The 17,311-nt window shown below is 42.5% G+C and overlaps 1 protein-coding gene across 2 annotated transcripts; it reads right to left on the bottom strand.

Moving 5' to 3' along the window:
* Positions 1–166: 166 nt before the first annotated feature.
* Positions 167–4,798, bottom strand: LOC135104732 (zinc finger protein 117-like). 2 transcript variants are annotated; one of them, XM_064012273.1, is made up of 2 exons: positions 2,425–4,798; positions 167–1,238 (listed from the first exon to the last, which is right to left on the bottom strand). In XM_064012273.1, exon 1 carries the CDS (start codon positions 4,796–4,798, stop codon positions 4,022–4,024), a length of 777 nt encoding a protein of 258 aa, XP_063868343.1. In that variant the 3' UTR covers positions 167–1,238; positions 2,425–4,021. The 2 variants fall into 2 exon arrangements, with proteins under 2 accessions (XP_063868343.1, XP_063868344.1); XM_064012274.1 differs by having other exon boundaries at positions 3,886–4,798.
* Positions 4,799–17,311: the final 12,513 nt, after the last annotated feature.

The raw sequence follows: 17,311 nt of genomic DNA, 5'->3' as shown, positions 1-17,311 counted from the left end.
CAGAATGAGTTAGGTAGTAGGAAGCACTAGTGTTTGAGTGTGTAGTGTTAAGTTGTGCAAGGTGTCACTATCATCATTGTGTCAACTGTCCCCTTCAGGCCTGGAAACTGAGGGCTGACAATGCCTGGGAACTTTTCAAATATGTGTGTGTGTGTGTGTGTGTGTGTGTGTGTGTGTGTGTGTGTGTGTGTGTGTGTGTGTGTGTGTGTGTGTGTGTGTGTGTGTGTGTGTGTGTGTGTGTGTGTGTGTGTGTGTGTGTGTGTGTGTGTGTGTGTGTACATAGGTAGTCCACTCTTATTTAAGACTTAATTAAACCCTATCACATCCTCCAAAGGCCTCTATAGGGGTAGTAGACATCCTAACCACCCTGTTATGCAAACACACACATGGATATTGCCACTTCAGGGACCAACAAACAGCTAGCTGCTTAACAACTCAGCCCTCATCTAATGACTGCTCACATCACATGTAGATTTTTCTAAACATAATGGTATTATTAGATTTAAAATAAGACAGAAAAGAAGGGTAGTAGCAACATTTTATCCAAAGCTGTAGACACAAAACAGCAGCTTGGCACTGTAAGGACAAACACATGTACACAGCCTCCATTGTCTTGCACCAACAGCTTGAGATTAAAAAAAACATTTACCAGCCTTCCTTTCCACCTTAACTGAAACCTTACAACACCGTCATGTTCTGGGGAACTTTCTCTATCACATATCACAAATTTGATTTACAGTATTATGTAAAAAAGCAGCACAGAACAAAAAGGGGTCTAAACATTTTCAGTTCTGCCGATGATTTCACCTTACATTATCTCAGTCAATCATTGTTTTATCATATTCAAAACTACTGTAGTCATTCTGTTCAATATTAAAAAAAAAATGAATAAATAAAAAAGTAAGTATTGTACAAAAGGGAGATGGAGAAAAGAGAAGTATAACTTGTAGTATGGAGAGTCCAGCATTTGTGCTAAGTGGGAGACAGGGTGACTGAGCCAAGGGCCAATCACTGATAAGGTTAAAGATAAAAGAGCCACTGTCCAATCAGCAACAAAGATGCAACAGCAACTTATGCTCCTATTGCAAACTAGGAATGAATGGACATGGCACATCTTTTACATGTACTCCTTTAGCCTCTCTGGGATATAAAGCATTTCCTGTCTGCCTGACCTCTGTTACATCCATCCTCAAGGAGGCAGGTGGACACAGCTCACATGACTCACAGCACTGCCTCACCTGTGGAGAGAAAGAACACGTCAGATTGGAAGAGTAGGGAACATAAAAAGGAATCTGTATAAGGATTCTTCACATGAATCACTGTTTGCTCTGAAAAGTCATCAGGTTTAATAAAACTTTATGAAACATTTGTCTGAAACACACAATCATCTGTCTTTCAAATATAAGATCTCCAGTTCATGAGAGAAGTTTTCTTCTAAACTAAGGCGGCAAGAGTCCTAAGAAGTCTCCTTGTTCTGAGTGACTGTAACATGTTCCCCAGGATAGCACCAAACACACACATGCACACACAATAAATAAATAAATAAATTATTCATCTATCTACCTATATACCAAGTGGGCAATTCCACAGGAGTTGGCCTACGCAAGGCACCACACATTCACAGACACATCTTTTACACTCCTAGCCCTGTCAGTCCCTGATGGAATGGGAAAGTCTCATGACCCACCTTGCTATACTCCAGACACAGCACAGCTGGCAACACACATCCACAGCAAGGACCCACATTATACGCTGCTTTATCTCTGTCCCTTTATAATGAGACTGTTTCCTACCCCATATCTACTCCAATCCTGAGACCATAGCAGATGCAGGGTACTTTCTACAGAATGACCCACACTGTATACTGGTTTACCTTTGTCCATTTATGATGTGACTGTTCCCTATCCCCTACCTACTTCAATCCTGAGACCATAGCAGATGCAGGGTACTTCCTACAGAATGCCCCACACTCTAACTGGGTCCATGTGCCACTTGGTCCCACCAGGTGCACCCACACCCCTTCCCAAGGGTCAATGAGACTATGTCACTTACATGCACTCACCACTTGCTCTCCATTCACCTCTGTCGCACACACTCTTGCTTGTTGCACAGTCACTCTTCTCTTACCCAGTGCTCTCTTCACACAGTTCATCCATTCCATTATGGCCTTCCTCTTCATAATAATAATAATAATAATAATAATAATAATAATAATAATAATAATAATAATAATAACACAGAGGGTGTTTGAGTTGCGAGCGAGGTATGTTCTGGAAGGCTGCTCGTGTTTTGTTCGTAACTTGTCATCATAATTTTTCCATTAAAAAGAAAAAAAATCATACGTTCCACAAACAATGTAATGCTTACTTACTTGATACCATGTTTAAGAATAATTTATCTCAACATAAAAAACTATTTTCTTACCAATGATTCTGGTAGACTAAGACGAGAGGTGTAGAGATGGTGAACTTACAGCAGGTCTTCAGCATCAGTCTCTTCTTTGTCAAAGGTTTCTTCTGCCTGCAACATTTTCTTCTTTATCTGAGTAGGAAGCAGTTAATAAATGTGTGGAGGCTCTTGAGGTTGAAGGTACAGCAGTGAATGGAGTTGGAGAGGCTGCTGAGGTTGAAGGCACTGGCTTGAAAAATTGCTCTAATTAAGTTTGCACTGTTTTTCTTTTTCATCATACATGAGACTATAACAATGATTAGCATCATTCATGGCTGTTGATACCTTCAAGAATCTCTCAGCATTTGGGTTCTGATTCTCAAAAATAGAAAGACATTTCTCCAGATAAGAAAGCCCCTCAGCCATCAATTTAGTGTCAAACTTCTTAACATGGACAGGTTCTTCTTCCTTATGTTCTATTCTTAGCATTTGTACCAGCTCTATTAACTTTTCATTAGTTAAATCCTCTGCATGCAACTCAAGCAGCTCTTCAAGGTCTTTTAAGTCCAGATGTAGCTTTCCACTTATGGCAACAAGACTGCTAATGATTTTTTTTGCCTCCTCTTCCTGGTCAAATCCTCTGAAATGTTAACATAGTGTGGGTATAAAACCTTCCATGCTGAATTCATGTCACACTATGTTATTTCCATGCAGCATTGACATTCTGAATGCACTTATAAATGTTGTCAACACTGTATATTTGCTAAGGGGTATAGTCTTCCTTTTCAATGATTTCTTGGAGCATCTTGGGGCATTTTCTGCTGCTACTTCATCGGCTCTTGCTCCCTTACCACTGGCAGGCACATGGTGCAAGTTAGCATGTCTTCTGAAGCAACAGAACCATCCAGAACTTACAGAAAATTTTTTGCCTACAGCACTTTTGCCAGCCTTAGCCTTCAAGTCATAAAAAAGGCTCATAGCCTTCTGAATCAGCTTGAGGGCAAGTGCTGTCCTCTTCTCCCTGTGGTGTTCCATCCACACGCCCAGAAGTTTCTCAGTTTCTTTTATCAACTTACCTCTTCTCTTGGTTATTATTGTTGACTGCATAGGCATGGCACTTTTAAGATGTTCTTTAATTCAGAAGAGCACAATAGAGCTTGTCCTATCCACTGGCAGGTGTACAAGGGAATGGGACCTACAAGGGAATGGGACCTGTGTTCTGGGGTGGTGGGCAGTCCTTCGGTATGGTGCTGTGGTACATGGGTAGTGGCAAAGTGGCATACTAGGTAAATATGGCGTGTAGCAACATATTTGAACTTTTGGTTGGCAATTTCATTTTGCAAGTAGACTGCTCATATCTCTGAATGTTTGTAACTCGTTACCTCATAACTCAGACACCCTCTGTAATCTATTTGTATACCAGGCTGGCAATTCCACATGGGATGGCCCATACAAATAAATAAACATGAGTAATTAATTAATATAAATCATCCTTACCCTCATGCACTTGAAGATTTATCCTAATTTTTTTTCCTTTCCATCTGCCACACCACACAGGAGGTGGCATGTTACCTGGCAGTGATAACGCAACTCCACTGCGCCTCATCCTATAACACTGCACAGCCTGCCTCCACTACTCAGTGCAGGAGTTCATGTGCACATTGAGATGGTCCCGCTGGCTGAAGGACCTGCCACACTCAGGACACGTGTGCTTGCTCATTCCCTGGTGTCGCTTGTTGACATGCAGAGCGAGGTGACTCTTGCGGGTGAACACTTTGTCGCACTCCTCACACACAAAGAGCTCTGCCTTCCTGGGGCCCTTCGTGGGTTGTTCTAATTGGTTCTTTGATGTAAATTTCATATCATCATTGCTGCACTTCTGTTCTCTCTTTCCAACAGAACAAACAAACCTATGTTTTGCTAGACACTCCTGGCTGAAGAAACCTGCCCCACACTTGTCACAGAAGACACTTTTCTCTTGGTTGTGAATTCTCTTCATGTGTTGTGTGAGGTGACCCTTCCATCTGAACTCATTGCCACACCTGAAACACTTATATTCCTTCACATCAGAATGAATCTTGCTGTGCTGAATAAGACTCTTCCTGGTACCAAACTCTTTCCCACATTCATTACATTTATATTCCTTCACCCCATAATGCTGTAATGTATGCGCTCTCATATCTGTTGATTTGTGAAACCGTTTTCCACACACTTCACATTCATGTTTCCTGGCAGAGTTGTGCTTGTCCAAGTGTTGGTTCAGCTTGCTCTCACTCAAGAACACTTCCTCACATTTTTCACAGCAGAACACAGTCACTCCTCGGTGTGACAGGGCATGCTGCACATGCCTGCTGCTGCTGTTCAGGATTTCCCCACACTCATCACACACAAATCTCCTGGTTTCCTCCATCCTGGCCTCCACCTACACTTACACACAAGTTGGTGTCTGACACAACACTCAACACACACACATACACACACACACATAACACTGGCAAGATTTTCAAGGTCTTGCAGGTAAGAGGACAAGGAAGTAAATGGTTATCTGGTAAATCTGGTACCATGAAGTCCTGCTCTCACAGAACAGGTGAAGCTGCCACTGCTGCTGCACAAGTGATGACCATAACACCATAATCAGCTGCTGTATATGTCACTCAACTGCTGGAAGAAAGAGTTACATTAGGACAACTGAGTCAAGGATGAGTGAGCCATTCCCTGTACACATCACCCCAGCACATAACAAAATCTTGAAGATGCAGAGGGAAACAAACAATCACTGCTGTTACAAAAGGACTGACTCTGAGACTTTTCTTTCTCCACATGATGTCTCACACTCCCCTGAAAGCCATCATTGGTCAGACACATCAAAAGACAGCTATAAGAATATCAAGCACCAAAAATAAAAGTAACACAAGTCATCATTACTCAGTATGATGTAGCTGCTTACTGGAGTCTGTCCTGTCCCTCACCACTTCTTGGCACTCCCTGCCCTGACCCTGCTGCTGCACCTGCTGCTCCATACTACTGAAAGACAATGACAAATGTCAGGACCAAGAACAAGAGAGAGAAAAAATTACTAAAAATAATAAGTTAATAATAATAACAGGCAAAATGAAGTATGGAACTGGGCTCTGTGAAGTTTCAACTGGTAGAAACCATACTAAACCAGCAAAGCTACAAAACTCAACACTATGCAAAACCAAGCAGTCTGGTGTGCAGCAGAGGCAGCACAGAGCCAGCCTTGGTGCTGCCTGCAGGCAACACTGCTGCTGGCCACCTGCATGTGGGAGTGTTACACCTGCTGTGCCATCATACAGGCGTCACAACTTTTGTCTTCCACGTTTCCCTCAAAAATACAAATGACCTTATAGACCACTGTATTCTACCAACAACTGACAATGACCTGACCTTGCATTTCATTCATTCTACCCTTCTTTTTTTTTTTTTATGTAGGAGGGACACTGGCCAAGGGCAACAAAAATCCAATAAAAAAAAAAAAGTCCACAAGATGCCAGTCCCAGAAAAGGGTCCAAAGCAGTAGTCAAAAATTGAAGGATAAGTGTCTTGGAACCTCCCTCTTGAAGGAATTCAAGTCATAAGAAGGTGGAAATACAGAAGCAGGCAGAGAGTTCCAGAGTTTACCAGAGAAATGGATGAATGATTGAGAATACTGGTTAACTCTTGCATTAGAGAGGTGGACAGAGTAGGGGTGAGAGAAAGAAGAAAGTCTTGTGCAGAAAAGCTGCAGGAGGAGGGGAGGCATGCAGTTAGCAAGATCAGAAGAGCAGTTAGCATGAAAATAGCGGTAGAAGACAGCTAGATATGCAACATTGCAGCAATGAGAGAGAGGCTGAAGACGGTCAGTTAGAGGAGAGGAGTTGAGACGTAAAGCTGTTGATTCCACCCTGTCTAGAAGAGCAGTATGAGTGGAACCCCCCCCCAAGACATGTGAAACATACTCCATACATGGACAGATAAGGCCCTTGTACAGAGTTAGCAGCTGGGGGGGGGTGAGAAAAACTGGCAGAGACGTCTCAGAATGCCTAACTTCATAGAAGCTGTTTTAGCTAGAGATGAGATGTGAAGTTTCCAGTTAAGATTATAAGTAAAGGACACACCAAGGATGTTCAGTGTAGAAGAGGGGGACAGTTGAGTGTCACTGACGAAGAGGGGATAGTTATCTGGAAGGTTGTGTCGAGTTGATAGATAGAGGAATTGAGTTTTTGAGGCACTGAATAATACCAAATTTGCTTTGCCCCAATCAGAAATTTTAGAAAGATCAGAAGTCAGGCATTCTGTGGCTTCTCTGCATGAAATATTTACCTCCTGAAGGGTTGGACGTCTATAAAAAGACATGGAAAAGTACAGGGTGGTATCATCAGCATAGGAGTGGATAGGATAAGAAGTTTGGTTTAGAAGATCATTAATGAATAATAAGAAAAGAGTGAGTGACAGGACAGAACCCTGAGGAACACCACTGTTAATAGATTTAGAAGAACAGTGACCTTCTACCACAGCAGTAATAGAACAATCAGAAGGGAAACTTGAGATGAAGTTACAGAGAGAAGGATAGAAGCCGTAGAAGGGTAGTTTGGAAATCAAAACTTTACGCCAGACTCTATCAAAAGCTTTTGATATGTCCAAGACAACAGCAAAAGTTTCACCAAAATCTCTAAAAGAGTATGACCAAGACTCAGTAAGGAAAGCCAGAAGATCACCAGTATAGCGGCCTTGATGGAACGCATACTGGCGATCAGATAGAAGGTTGTGAAGTGATAGATGTTTAAGAATCTTCCTGTTGAGGATAGATTAAAAAACTTTAGATAGGCAGGAAATTAAAGCAATAGGATGGTAGTTTGAGGGATTAGAACGGTGACCCTTTTTAGGAACAGGGTGAATGTAGGTAAACTTCCAGCAAGAAGTAAAGGTAGATGTTGACTGACAGAGCTGAAAGAATTTGACTAGGCAAGGTGCAAGCATAGAGGCACAATTTCAGAGAACAATAGGAGGGACCCCATCAGGTCCATAAGCCTTCCAAGGGTTTAGGCCAGCAAGGGCATGGAAAACATCATTGCGAAGAATCTTAATAGGTAGCATGAAGTAGTCAGAGGGTGGAGGAGAGGGAGGAACAAACCCAGAATTCTCCAAGGTAGAGTTTTTAGCAAATGTTTGAGCAAAGAGTTCAGCTTTATAAATAGATATGATAGTAGTGGTGCCATCTGGTTGAAATAAAGGAGGGAAGGAAGCAAAGTTATTAAAGATATTCTTGGCTAGATGCCAGAAGTCACGAGGGGACTTAGATCTTGAAAGATTTTGACACTTTCTGTTAATGAAGGAGTTTTGACTAGTTAGAGAACAGATTTGGCATGGTTCCGGGCAGAAATATAAAGTGCATGAGATTCTGGTGATGGAAGGCTTAAGTACTTTTTGCGGGCCACCTCTCTATCATGTATAGCATGAAAACAAGCTGTGTTATAGCAAGGTTTGGAAGGTTTAGGTCGAGAAAAAGAGTGAGGAATGTACGCCTCCATGCCAGACACTATCACCTCTGTTATGCGCTCAGCACACAAAGATGGGTCTCTGACATGGAAGCAGTAGTCATTCCAAGGAAAATCAGCAAAATACCTCCTCAAGTCCCCCCAACTAGCAGAGGCAAAATGCCAGAGGCACCTTCGCTTAGGGGGGATCCTGAGGAGGGACTGGAGCAATAGGACATGATACAGATATGAGATTGTGGTCAGAGGAGCCCAACAGAGAAGAGAGGATGACAGCATAAGCAGAAGGATTTGAGGTCAGGAAAAGGTCAAGAATGTTGGACAAATCTCCAAGATGGTCAGGAATACGACTAGGGTGTTGCACCAATTGCTCTAGGTCATGGAGGATAGCAAAGTTGAAGGCTAGTTCACCAGGATGGTCAGTGAAGGGAGAGGAAAGCCAAAGCTGATGGTGAACATTGAAGTCTCCAAGAATGAAGATCTCTGCAAAAGGGAAGAGAGTCAAAATGTGCTTCATTTTGGAAGTTAAGTAGTCAAGGAATTTCTTGTAGTCAGAGGAGTTAGGTGAGAGGTATACAGCACAGATAAATTTAGTTTGAGAGTGACTGTAATCGTAGCCTGATAGTGGAAAACTCAGAATATTCAAGAGCATGGGCACAAGAACAGGTTAAGTTGTTGCGCACATAAATGCAACATCCAGTTTTGGATAAAAAATGAGGATAGAGAAAGTAGGAGGGAACAGAAAAGGGGCTACTGTCAGTTGCCTCAGACACCTGAGTTTCTGTGAGGAAAAGAAGATAAGGTTTAGAAGAGGAGAGGTGGTGTTCTACAGATTGAAAATTAGATCTTAGACCACGAATGTTGCAAAAGTTAATGAAGAAAAAGTTGAGGGGGGTGTCAAGACACTTAGGGTCGTCATCAGAAGGGCAGTCCAACCCGGGGACATTTGTGGTCCCCTCCCCAGATGGGGACTCCGAGGCTGGTGTAGGAGTAACCATGAATTTTGAAATTTTCAGTGAAGGGTGTGTGTGTTATTAGGTGCTTGTAGTTTTGTGTGGCGGAAGAGAGTGGTCTTTAGAGGACAGGCTGTGACTTCCCCCTTGTGTTGTGAGACACAAAGGGAAACATTCAGTGGGGTCACAGCTGGATTTAATGATAAGTTCACAGCACCCCGTGATCCAGTGCTTTAGACCTCACTGGGAGTAATTATTGTTTCGGCAGGTGCCTACTGTCTCCTGCTGACTGGTAAACAAGACTAGATTTACACAAATGCCTGAATTTTTCACATCAGCTAAGAAATTTGTCAAGTAAAAAATTATCAAATGTATGAGTTGCATATATAATTCATGGAACAAAACTCATCTGTGTGTGGCCAATGTGGTAAATGTGGGACCATCATGGTAAAATCAGGAATGTGTGGGAGAGCCACTCATTGTCAGCAGATGTCTTGACCAGTTAGCAACCACAACAAGCTCTACTATTGTTGTTCTAAGCCTTGTAACTGACACCATGCCAAACTGTCCACTTCTAGTCAACTAAGGTATGACTTGGTGTCTTGAGCTCTGTACAATTTTGAAGGTGCCCAGCTAAATGGTTATGATTTTTGGTTAAATATATTTTTTTAATTCTTATCATTGTTGGGTGGGCAAAACTAGAAAAAGGAAGTTAGTTTGTCTTCAGACCCTCTACCAATGCCAAGTACTTTGCATTTGCTATTACTGACTTGCATTTGCCCAACATCTCTCCATCCATTCACCTTATCCAAGTCTGTCAGTAATGTAATTGTAGAAGAATCTGATTTTATTAACTTAATTTGTGTCATCTGCGAGATTAAATGCATGATGAAAATAATGTTACAGCGGCAGGGAAATAGTGGTTGTGGTGGCTGTGTGTGTGAAGTGTTAGTGATGCTCAGACACCCCTGAGAATTGAAGTCACTGATTGGCTGCTGTGCCTGCAAGTGGCAACCAATCTGTGACAATTCAAGGTATTAAAAAGTCTGGCTTGGAGCCAGACTCTCCATAGTGTTTCATTCCATGCCACTTCTGTGTTGTGCTGTGGGTCATGCTGTGCCTCCCTCATGTGTTCATGTGTCTGTATCCTCAGCCATACATGGTGTGTGTGTGTGTGTGTGTGTGTGTGTGTGTGTGTGTGTGTGTGTGTGTGTGTGTGTGTGTGTGTGTGTGTGTGTGTGTGTGTGTGTGTGTGTGTGTGTGTGTGTGTGTGTGTGTGTGTGTGTGTGTGTGTGTGTGTGTGTGTGTGTGTGTGTGTGTGTGTGTGTGTGTGTGTGTGTGTGTGTGTGTGTGTGTGTGTGTGTGTGTGTGTGTGTGTTGGTGTATGGTGCCCTGTTCCCCTGGACAGATGTGGTGAGACTTAAAGTGGTGTGAGGCTTGTTGTGCCCACATCTAGCCCTGTGCATTCTGCAAGGACAGCCAAGTGACTGTGCTCTGTGAGCGAGTGGACAGTATGTGCCATATGTGTGTAACTCTGCCTCTGGTGTGGGGAGTGGTGCCTGTGATGACCTGGAAGTCACAGGATAACTGTGCCCTGCACTCTTGTGGTGAAACATACATCTGTGCTGTGCATGTTAATTTTTGCATGCCTTTTTTGCCTCGCACTCCACTACCACACCAAGCTCTATGAGTTGCTTCCACCTGCACTACAGCACCTGGTAATAGAGTGAGTGCTGCCCTGACTACTACTGGCTCCATGCGAGTTGCTGCCTGCCTGGCTAACAGTGTTACTGTATCATGGTACTTGGCTTTCCCAAAAAATCTACCCAACTCCTGTCCCCTTTCCTCCAATCATAACACATGTGCAGCACATCTCTGGTTCATTTCCATGTGAGAGTTAACCCACAAAAGGATTACCAGTGATAATTCTCCCAAAACCAGATCAAGGAGGATTTAGGATAGGTATAATAGTGAAAAGGAGAAGAGAAGACAAACCCAATGACGAAAAGTAGTCCAAAAGCAAGAGACAGCCAATGAAGGCAGTGCCACATCAGGCAGATTATCTCTGCAGAAGGATGGGGGAGGTAATGCCCAACCTCTCCACAGCTACTGCCTTCCTTTTTGGCTCCAGCTTGCATCTAGGGCAGACCTCCCAGCTCCCAACTTCTGTGCTAATCCACGCAGCCTACCCAGTGCTCCCAACCCTCCAGCAGACACGGTGAATGGGCACAGAGGAAGTAAACAACAGTGACTGGCCATGACACAACACGTCAAGTGGACGCCAACCTTCCAGCAGACACGGTGGACAGGCACATAGGAAGTAAACAGTGACTGGACATGACAATATGTCAAGCGGAGGCAAAATGTTGGACATAGGAAGTGACGAGCATTGTCCTACCCAGGCATGTCTAATGGCAATTACAGTGGCTTTGAGGTGGTCCTGAAGCAGTGGCAGCTACTACAGTCACTAAACCCCCATCAAACACAGCCTTATCCACAATCACTGCATCACAAGACCATTTGACCCCTATCTTCTGGGGTGACACCCAGGGACAACAGAACTAGCATCACAGCATCCAGGCGCCTTCCTCCACCCACTACCAGTCACCAACCCATAGCCACACACTCTCAGGTTCCCTCATCTCCTGTCAGGTTAGAACAGGCACTGTTTCCCCTTCTCCTGGTCACCAAAACAGGGGGATAATTAGATAGGGTCACTCCTACCTGACTTGGGTGCTTAGGGCTTCCTTTACCCAATTGCAATTTATTTATATTTTTATACTTTTTGTAAACTACCAAAATCACCATCTGTTATTTTCTCATTACCCTCCTATCCCTTGGCAATGAAACTCCTGATTTTTTTTTCTTTTTTTTTAAGTCACTGGCTATTATCTACAGATCATTTGGCAATCCTTAATAAGCTGGCACATTACTGATGGCTGGTCATTTGTGGACAGCAGCATGTGCAGTTTTGTTTTAAAACCAATCTTTGTGTACCCCTCTAATTACCTCCCCATTTGTATTTGAAGCCATTAATTTTAACTGTTACCTGTCATAGAACTGTGATTAAACATGACTTACTAAGGTGAGAGAATTACAGACAGCAGTTGGCTTCATTAAATGGGATTCCTCCCTCCCCTGAGATTAGAAGGTTAAATGTTTGCTTAGGTTTGGCTTTAAGATATCATTCACTTACACAGCAAAGACTAATTCTCCAAATCACAGTATTTCAGAATAAATCATTCCATAAAACACACTAAGAGGATCACACTAAGAAGTCTTGATACAGGAACTCAGGTATCACACAGCCATAACTGGGAAGGGGAGTGCTGGACCAAGAGACCCCAATGGTTAGTGTTGCATATCAAGTATATGCTTACCCCCTCCCACACACACAACTCCACCTGTCTACCAAGGCACCCAAGCATGCTGTGTGATGATCTAACCAATAGCATCTCCTGATGAAGCAGCAAAATATTCACATATGGTGATGAGATACTTAATATGCAACACATTTCAGGTGATTTTATTTGGGGGATGGCTTTAGTGTGTCCACATCAACTTTAAAAATCTGGTAGGTGTCTCACAAATTCTAAGTTCATACAGATGAAGCTCCTGTGAAGGCACAGAGTAATGTGTGTGTTTGTATGTTGATGATTAGTTGATTGATCTTCCAATCACAACACATGCTTGGACCTGCACACTGGAAGCATGACATGGCATCACACCACTTGAGAGCTGCCAATCAAAAGACAGAATGTGTGGACCTGTGCATTGGAACCATGATGTGGCATCACACCACTTGAGAGCTGCCAATCAAAAGACAGAATGTGTGGCTCTGCACACTGGAGGTGTGACATGGCATCACACCTAACTGGCCCTAGCACCACATCAGTTTATTATGCCATGGCCACAGACATGCAGATTGCCATGTTGGATTGATTGACTTTAGCTATGTTACTGCACAAAACAAGGGATCTGTTTGACTTGTGTGTCCATCACAAGCTTGTCTTGGAAGAGAAAGATTGTGGGAATTGTGGAAGGTTGTGCTGGACTTAAGGGAACCAGCCGAGTTGAAAATACAAAAAATACTGAAAAATACAAAAATCATCTCATGACATGCTCAGACCTAGTACTTCACAATGTGAGTATGATAATTAATCATCCACATGGTGTGATGGGAGACTTGACGGTACTTCACTGTTTCATGGTTTCTGGTAAGCAGCAAGGCAGCAAGACGCTTAAGACTGGTATTGTTCTCCCTGGTGCAAGCCCCCGCTTGGTTAGGTTAAGGAAGGTCGAGGGGGAGAGGAGGTAGCTCCCCCATTGGGTTAGGAAACCCAAATTTTAGTCATTTGTTCCACCTGCCCCAAAAATTCCCGAAAAGGAATTACTTTTCCTGTAGGTTTTACTCTGAGGCCAAATTTTACTAATTTTTTGAGTCCTCCACCCGAAACCCCGCCTTCCCACCAAATCCCCTAGTTTGTAGAAGGTGGGGAGGGATGACTAAAGAATATATAAGGAGCTACAATTGGTATGGCTTACCATGCTTGTGGGAACTGGTGGAGACATGGGATCCCCGGATGGCTGGGACGTGTCCCTGGCAGGTCTGAGTTGCCCCTAACCTAACCTATCCTCGCCTGACCTGGTAGCACTGCAAGAAAAATACACAACTGGCAACTCATACCTGCCGGACGCGACCCAACTGGCAGAGTTAAAATGAGCGCTGCAGGTTTGATGGTTTGAAGGCTGAGAAGCAAGTCTGACAGATGAATACAAGGTGAAGCAGTCACCGTATCTCCATCAATCCTCGTCTCCTGCCACAATACCCTAGCTGAGGCTTCTGCTGTTCCTGTAACACGGCTGAGCTACTGTTGTCACCGCATCATGGTTGGGCTGGAGCATGTGGAGCGGTAGGATATTCTGACAGGCGTCACCACTCCTGTGAGCAGCTGCTGTTTCGCCTTTGCAGCAACGTTGCCAGATTGTTTTGGCCATATTATCGTACTACACAGGTTGAAATTATTGTACTTCTGGTAAAATTGTCGTACATATGTAATTATTCCAAATATTATGCAAAACTGACACTTTCCAAATACAGCAGAATTTAGGTTATATATATATATATATATATATATATATATATATATATATATATATATATATATATATATATATATATATATAGAGAGAGAGAGAGAGAGAGAGAGAGAGAGAGAGAGAGAGAGAGAGAGAGAGAGAGAGAGAGAGAGAGAGAGTGTGTGTGTGTAATGAAAAAACAACAATGCCCTTAACAAACAAAACACTTTCCTAAATACATATCATTAATAATTGGAGAAAAACTACAGGACACTTCGTTAAGTTGTTTACTTGCTATGTAGGAGATTACTGGTCTTGTTCTTCTATATATACATCCGGCACGTCGTCAGCAGCTACGACGTGCTACGGCTCCTCTCTCTCTCTCTCTCTCTCTCTCTCTCTTATGTAGGAGGAACACAATTCAAGAGCAACAAAATTCCAATAAAAAAAAAAGGCCTACTGAGATGCCGGTCCCCAAATAGGGTTCATGTTTTCTCATGCTTTCTTTCGATGGCCTTCCTTTGTACTTCTATACAACAATAAACTTATCAATCAATCAATATCCTTCCTTGTTCCTTATTTATGTGCGATTTCTTTCACTTTCGCTTTCTCGTTTCCCTGTCTATATTTTTCCCTAACTTGTTTGTGGACTGCTATGTCACACCATCTTCGTATATTTAATATGTTCAGTGTTTCATACAAACATCTGACATCATGCTTCAGGTACTGGTAATTGCAGGGTTCAGCTGTTTAGCTGTATGGAGAGAGAGAGAGAGAGAGAGAGAGAGAGAGAGAGAGAGAGAGAGAGAGAGAGAGAGAGGATGATGAGGAGGAGGGAGAGGAGGAAGATAAAGAAGATGAGGATATTAAGAGACGGAAGAGAAGAAAGGAAGAAATGAAAGAATGAAAATGGAGAAGGAAGAAGAGGACGATAAGTATTATAGAAAGAAGAAAAGAAGAAAAAAATAAAAGGAATAAATAATAAAAAAAAGCAATACCAAACATTTCATTCTCTCTTCCTTCCTCCTCTTCCTCTTCTTTCATCCAATCCCTACAGAGATTCCCCCGAGTTGGCCACACTGTCCTCTGTTTACTGTCATTCGTATTTCTCTTCTCTCCGTCATTGTTTGTGGCCGATTTATGATTATCAATATGTTGTCGAATATTTTTACGGTGTTGTATGGTCTGATTGAGGTTTGTTATTGTTTATTTAATATTTTCCAGAATTTAAACGGCATGATTCACCGGTTTTGTCCGAACGTATTTAGGAATCTTCTGGAAGGCTATCATAATATTTCTCGATTAGAGGTTTTCTTTATATATTACCGTAAAATTATCAAATAAAGGACAATATTAATTCGTATTTTGTCTCCTTAATGCAAGTTATTACATACACTGTTGATATTAGTGCAAAGAAATGAGAAAAACGAAGACGAAGTCAAATTTTTACGGTTCTAGTGACAGATTAACAAGATTTCAGCATTCAAAAGGCTCTAGATGAAATTATATGGGTTTTTAAGGGTGTTTTTACGATTCTAGTGACAGATTAACAAGATTTCAGCATTCAAAAGGCTCTAGATGAAGTTATATGGGTTTTTAAGGGTGTTTTTGCGATTCTAGTGACAGATTAACAGGATTTCAGCATTCAAAAGGCTCGAGATGAAACGACACGGGTTTTTAAGGGTGTTTTTACGGTTCTAGTGACAGATTAACAAGATTTCAGCATTCAAAAGGCTCTAGATGAAGTTATATGGGTTTTTAAGGGTGTTTTTACGATTCTAGTGACAGATTAACAAGATTTCAGTATTCAAAAGGCTCTAGATGAAGCGACACGGGTTTTTAAGGGTGTTTTTACGGTTCTAGTGACAGATTAATACGATTTCAGCATTCAAAAGGCTCTAGTTGAAGCGAGACACACACTCTCTCTCTCTCTCTCTCTCTCTCTCTCTCTCTCTCTCACAAACACACAAACCTGCCCCTCACACACACACACACACACACACACACACACACACACCCCTCCCTCACCCCCACAGTCCCCCCCCACAAACCTTATAAGGCTCGGGGACAGGTGCGACAAACTCCTCAGGTATGTTGTCGTATTTCTCAAAGTCCGTGAAGAGATTACAGAGAAACGTGTGCTGCTTGTCTAGCTTGTAATTGTTCCTCTGCCTCACTGCCTCCTCTGCTGCTGCCCTGTCCTTGAACTCCAGAAATATGTACCTGTAATTGTACTACAAGTGACTGGGGGGGGAAGGGGGTAGAAGGGGCGAGGAGCGGGAGAAGGAAGGGTTTTGAGTGTAGATTATGTTAAGATTGGTTGTAGTAGTAGTAGTAGTAGTAGTAGTAGTAGTAGTAGTAGTAGTAGTAGTAGTATAAGTAGTAGTAGTAGTAGTAGTTAGACACACCAAAATACCTACAAAACTCTTGTCTTTTGAGTCCCTAGAAAGGAGAGAGGCCAAAACTCACCCAAACACATGCAAAACACACTCAAAACATCCAAAACACACCCAAAACACACCAAAATACCCACAAAACTCACCCAAACACACTCAACACACCAATATCTCCACAAAACTCACCCAAACACACTCAAAACATACCCAAAACACACCCAAATACCCACAAAACTCATCCAAACACACTTAAAACATCCAAAACACACTTAAAACATCCCAAAACACCGACATCACCACAGAATACACAACTAACACACCCAAACGCACCCAGAACACTCCACACATACTCAAATTCACCCAAAAGACCCCACACACACCCAAAAACTTACCCAAAAAGCACTTAAAACACCCAAAATAAACTCAAGACACACTCACACTCACTCAATACACCTTCAAACACACAAAAACACTCCACAATACACTCAAAACACTCCACAACACTTAAAACACATAAGATACTCCTAGAAATAACCTAAACCACACTTAAACACCAAAAATTCATCCAAAACACACTGATAACAGCTAATATACACCCAAAACACTCCTAAACACACCTAACACACACTCAAAACACCCCACAACACTCCCAAATACACCTAAAACACACTTAAAGAACCCAAAACACACCAAATAATAGAGAATGGCAGCGCATCAAGGGAAACTAAGCTAAAGATTGTCTTCTTGCCATTTACTTGTTTTGTCTCCTCCTCCTCCTCCTCCTCCATTTCTCCTTATTTCTTCCTCCTCCTCCTCCATTTCTCCTTATTTCTTCCTCCTTCTACTACTACTATCTACGTACCTGAGTTTAAAAAGAGCTGGAAATACTTGGAAAACACTGGAAATTACGGTAAATAGTGACCAAGAGACACTGGAGCCGGAGAAGTCCCAGTCTGTTGATGACGTCACAGGCGAGTGCCCCCGGCCGCTGGCTTACGTA

The sequence above is a fragment of the Scylla paramamosain genome, chromosome 11 (assembly GCF_035594125.1).
Source record: "Scylla paramamosain isolate STU-SP2022 chromosome 11, ASM3559412v1, whole genome shotgun sequence".
Lineage (NCBI taxonomy): Eukaryota > Metazoa > Arthropoda > Malacostraca > Decapoda > Portunidae > Scylla > Scylla paramamosain.
This window is presented reverse-complemented; position numbering and strand designations above follow the sequence as displayed.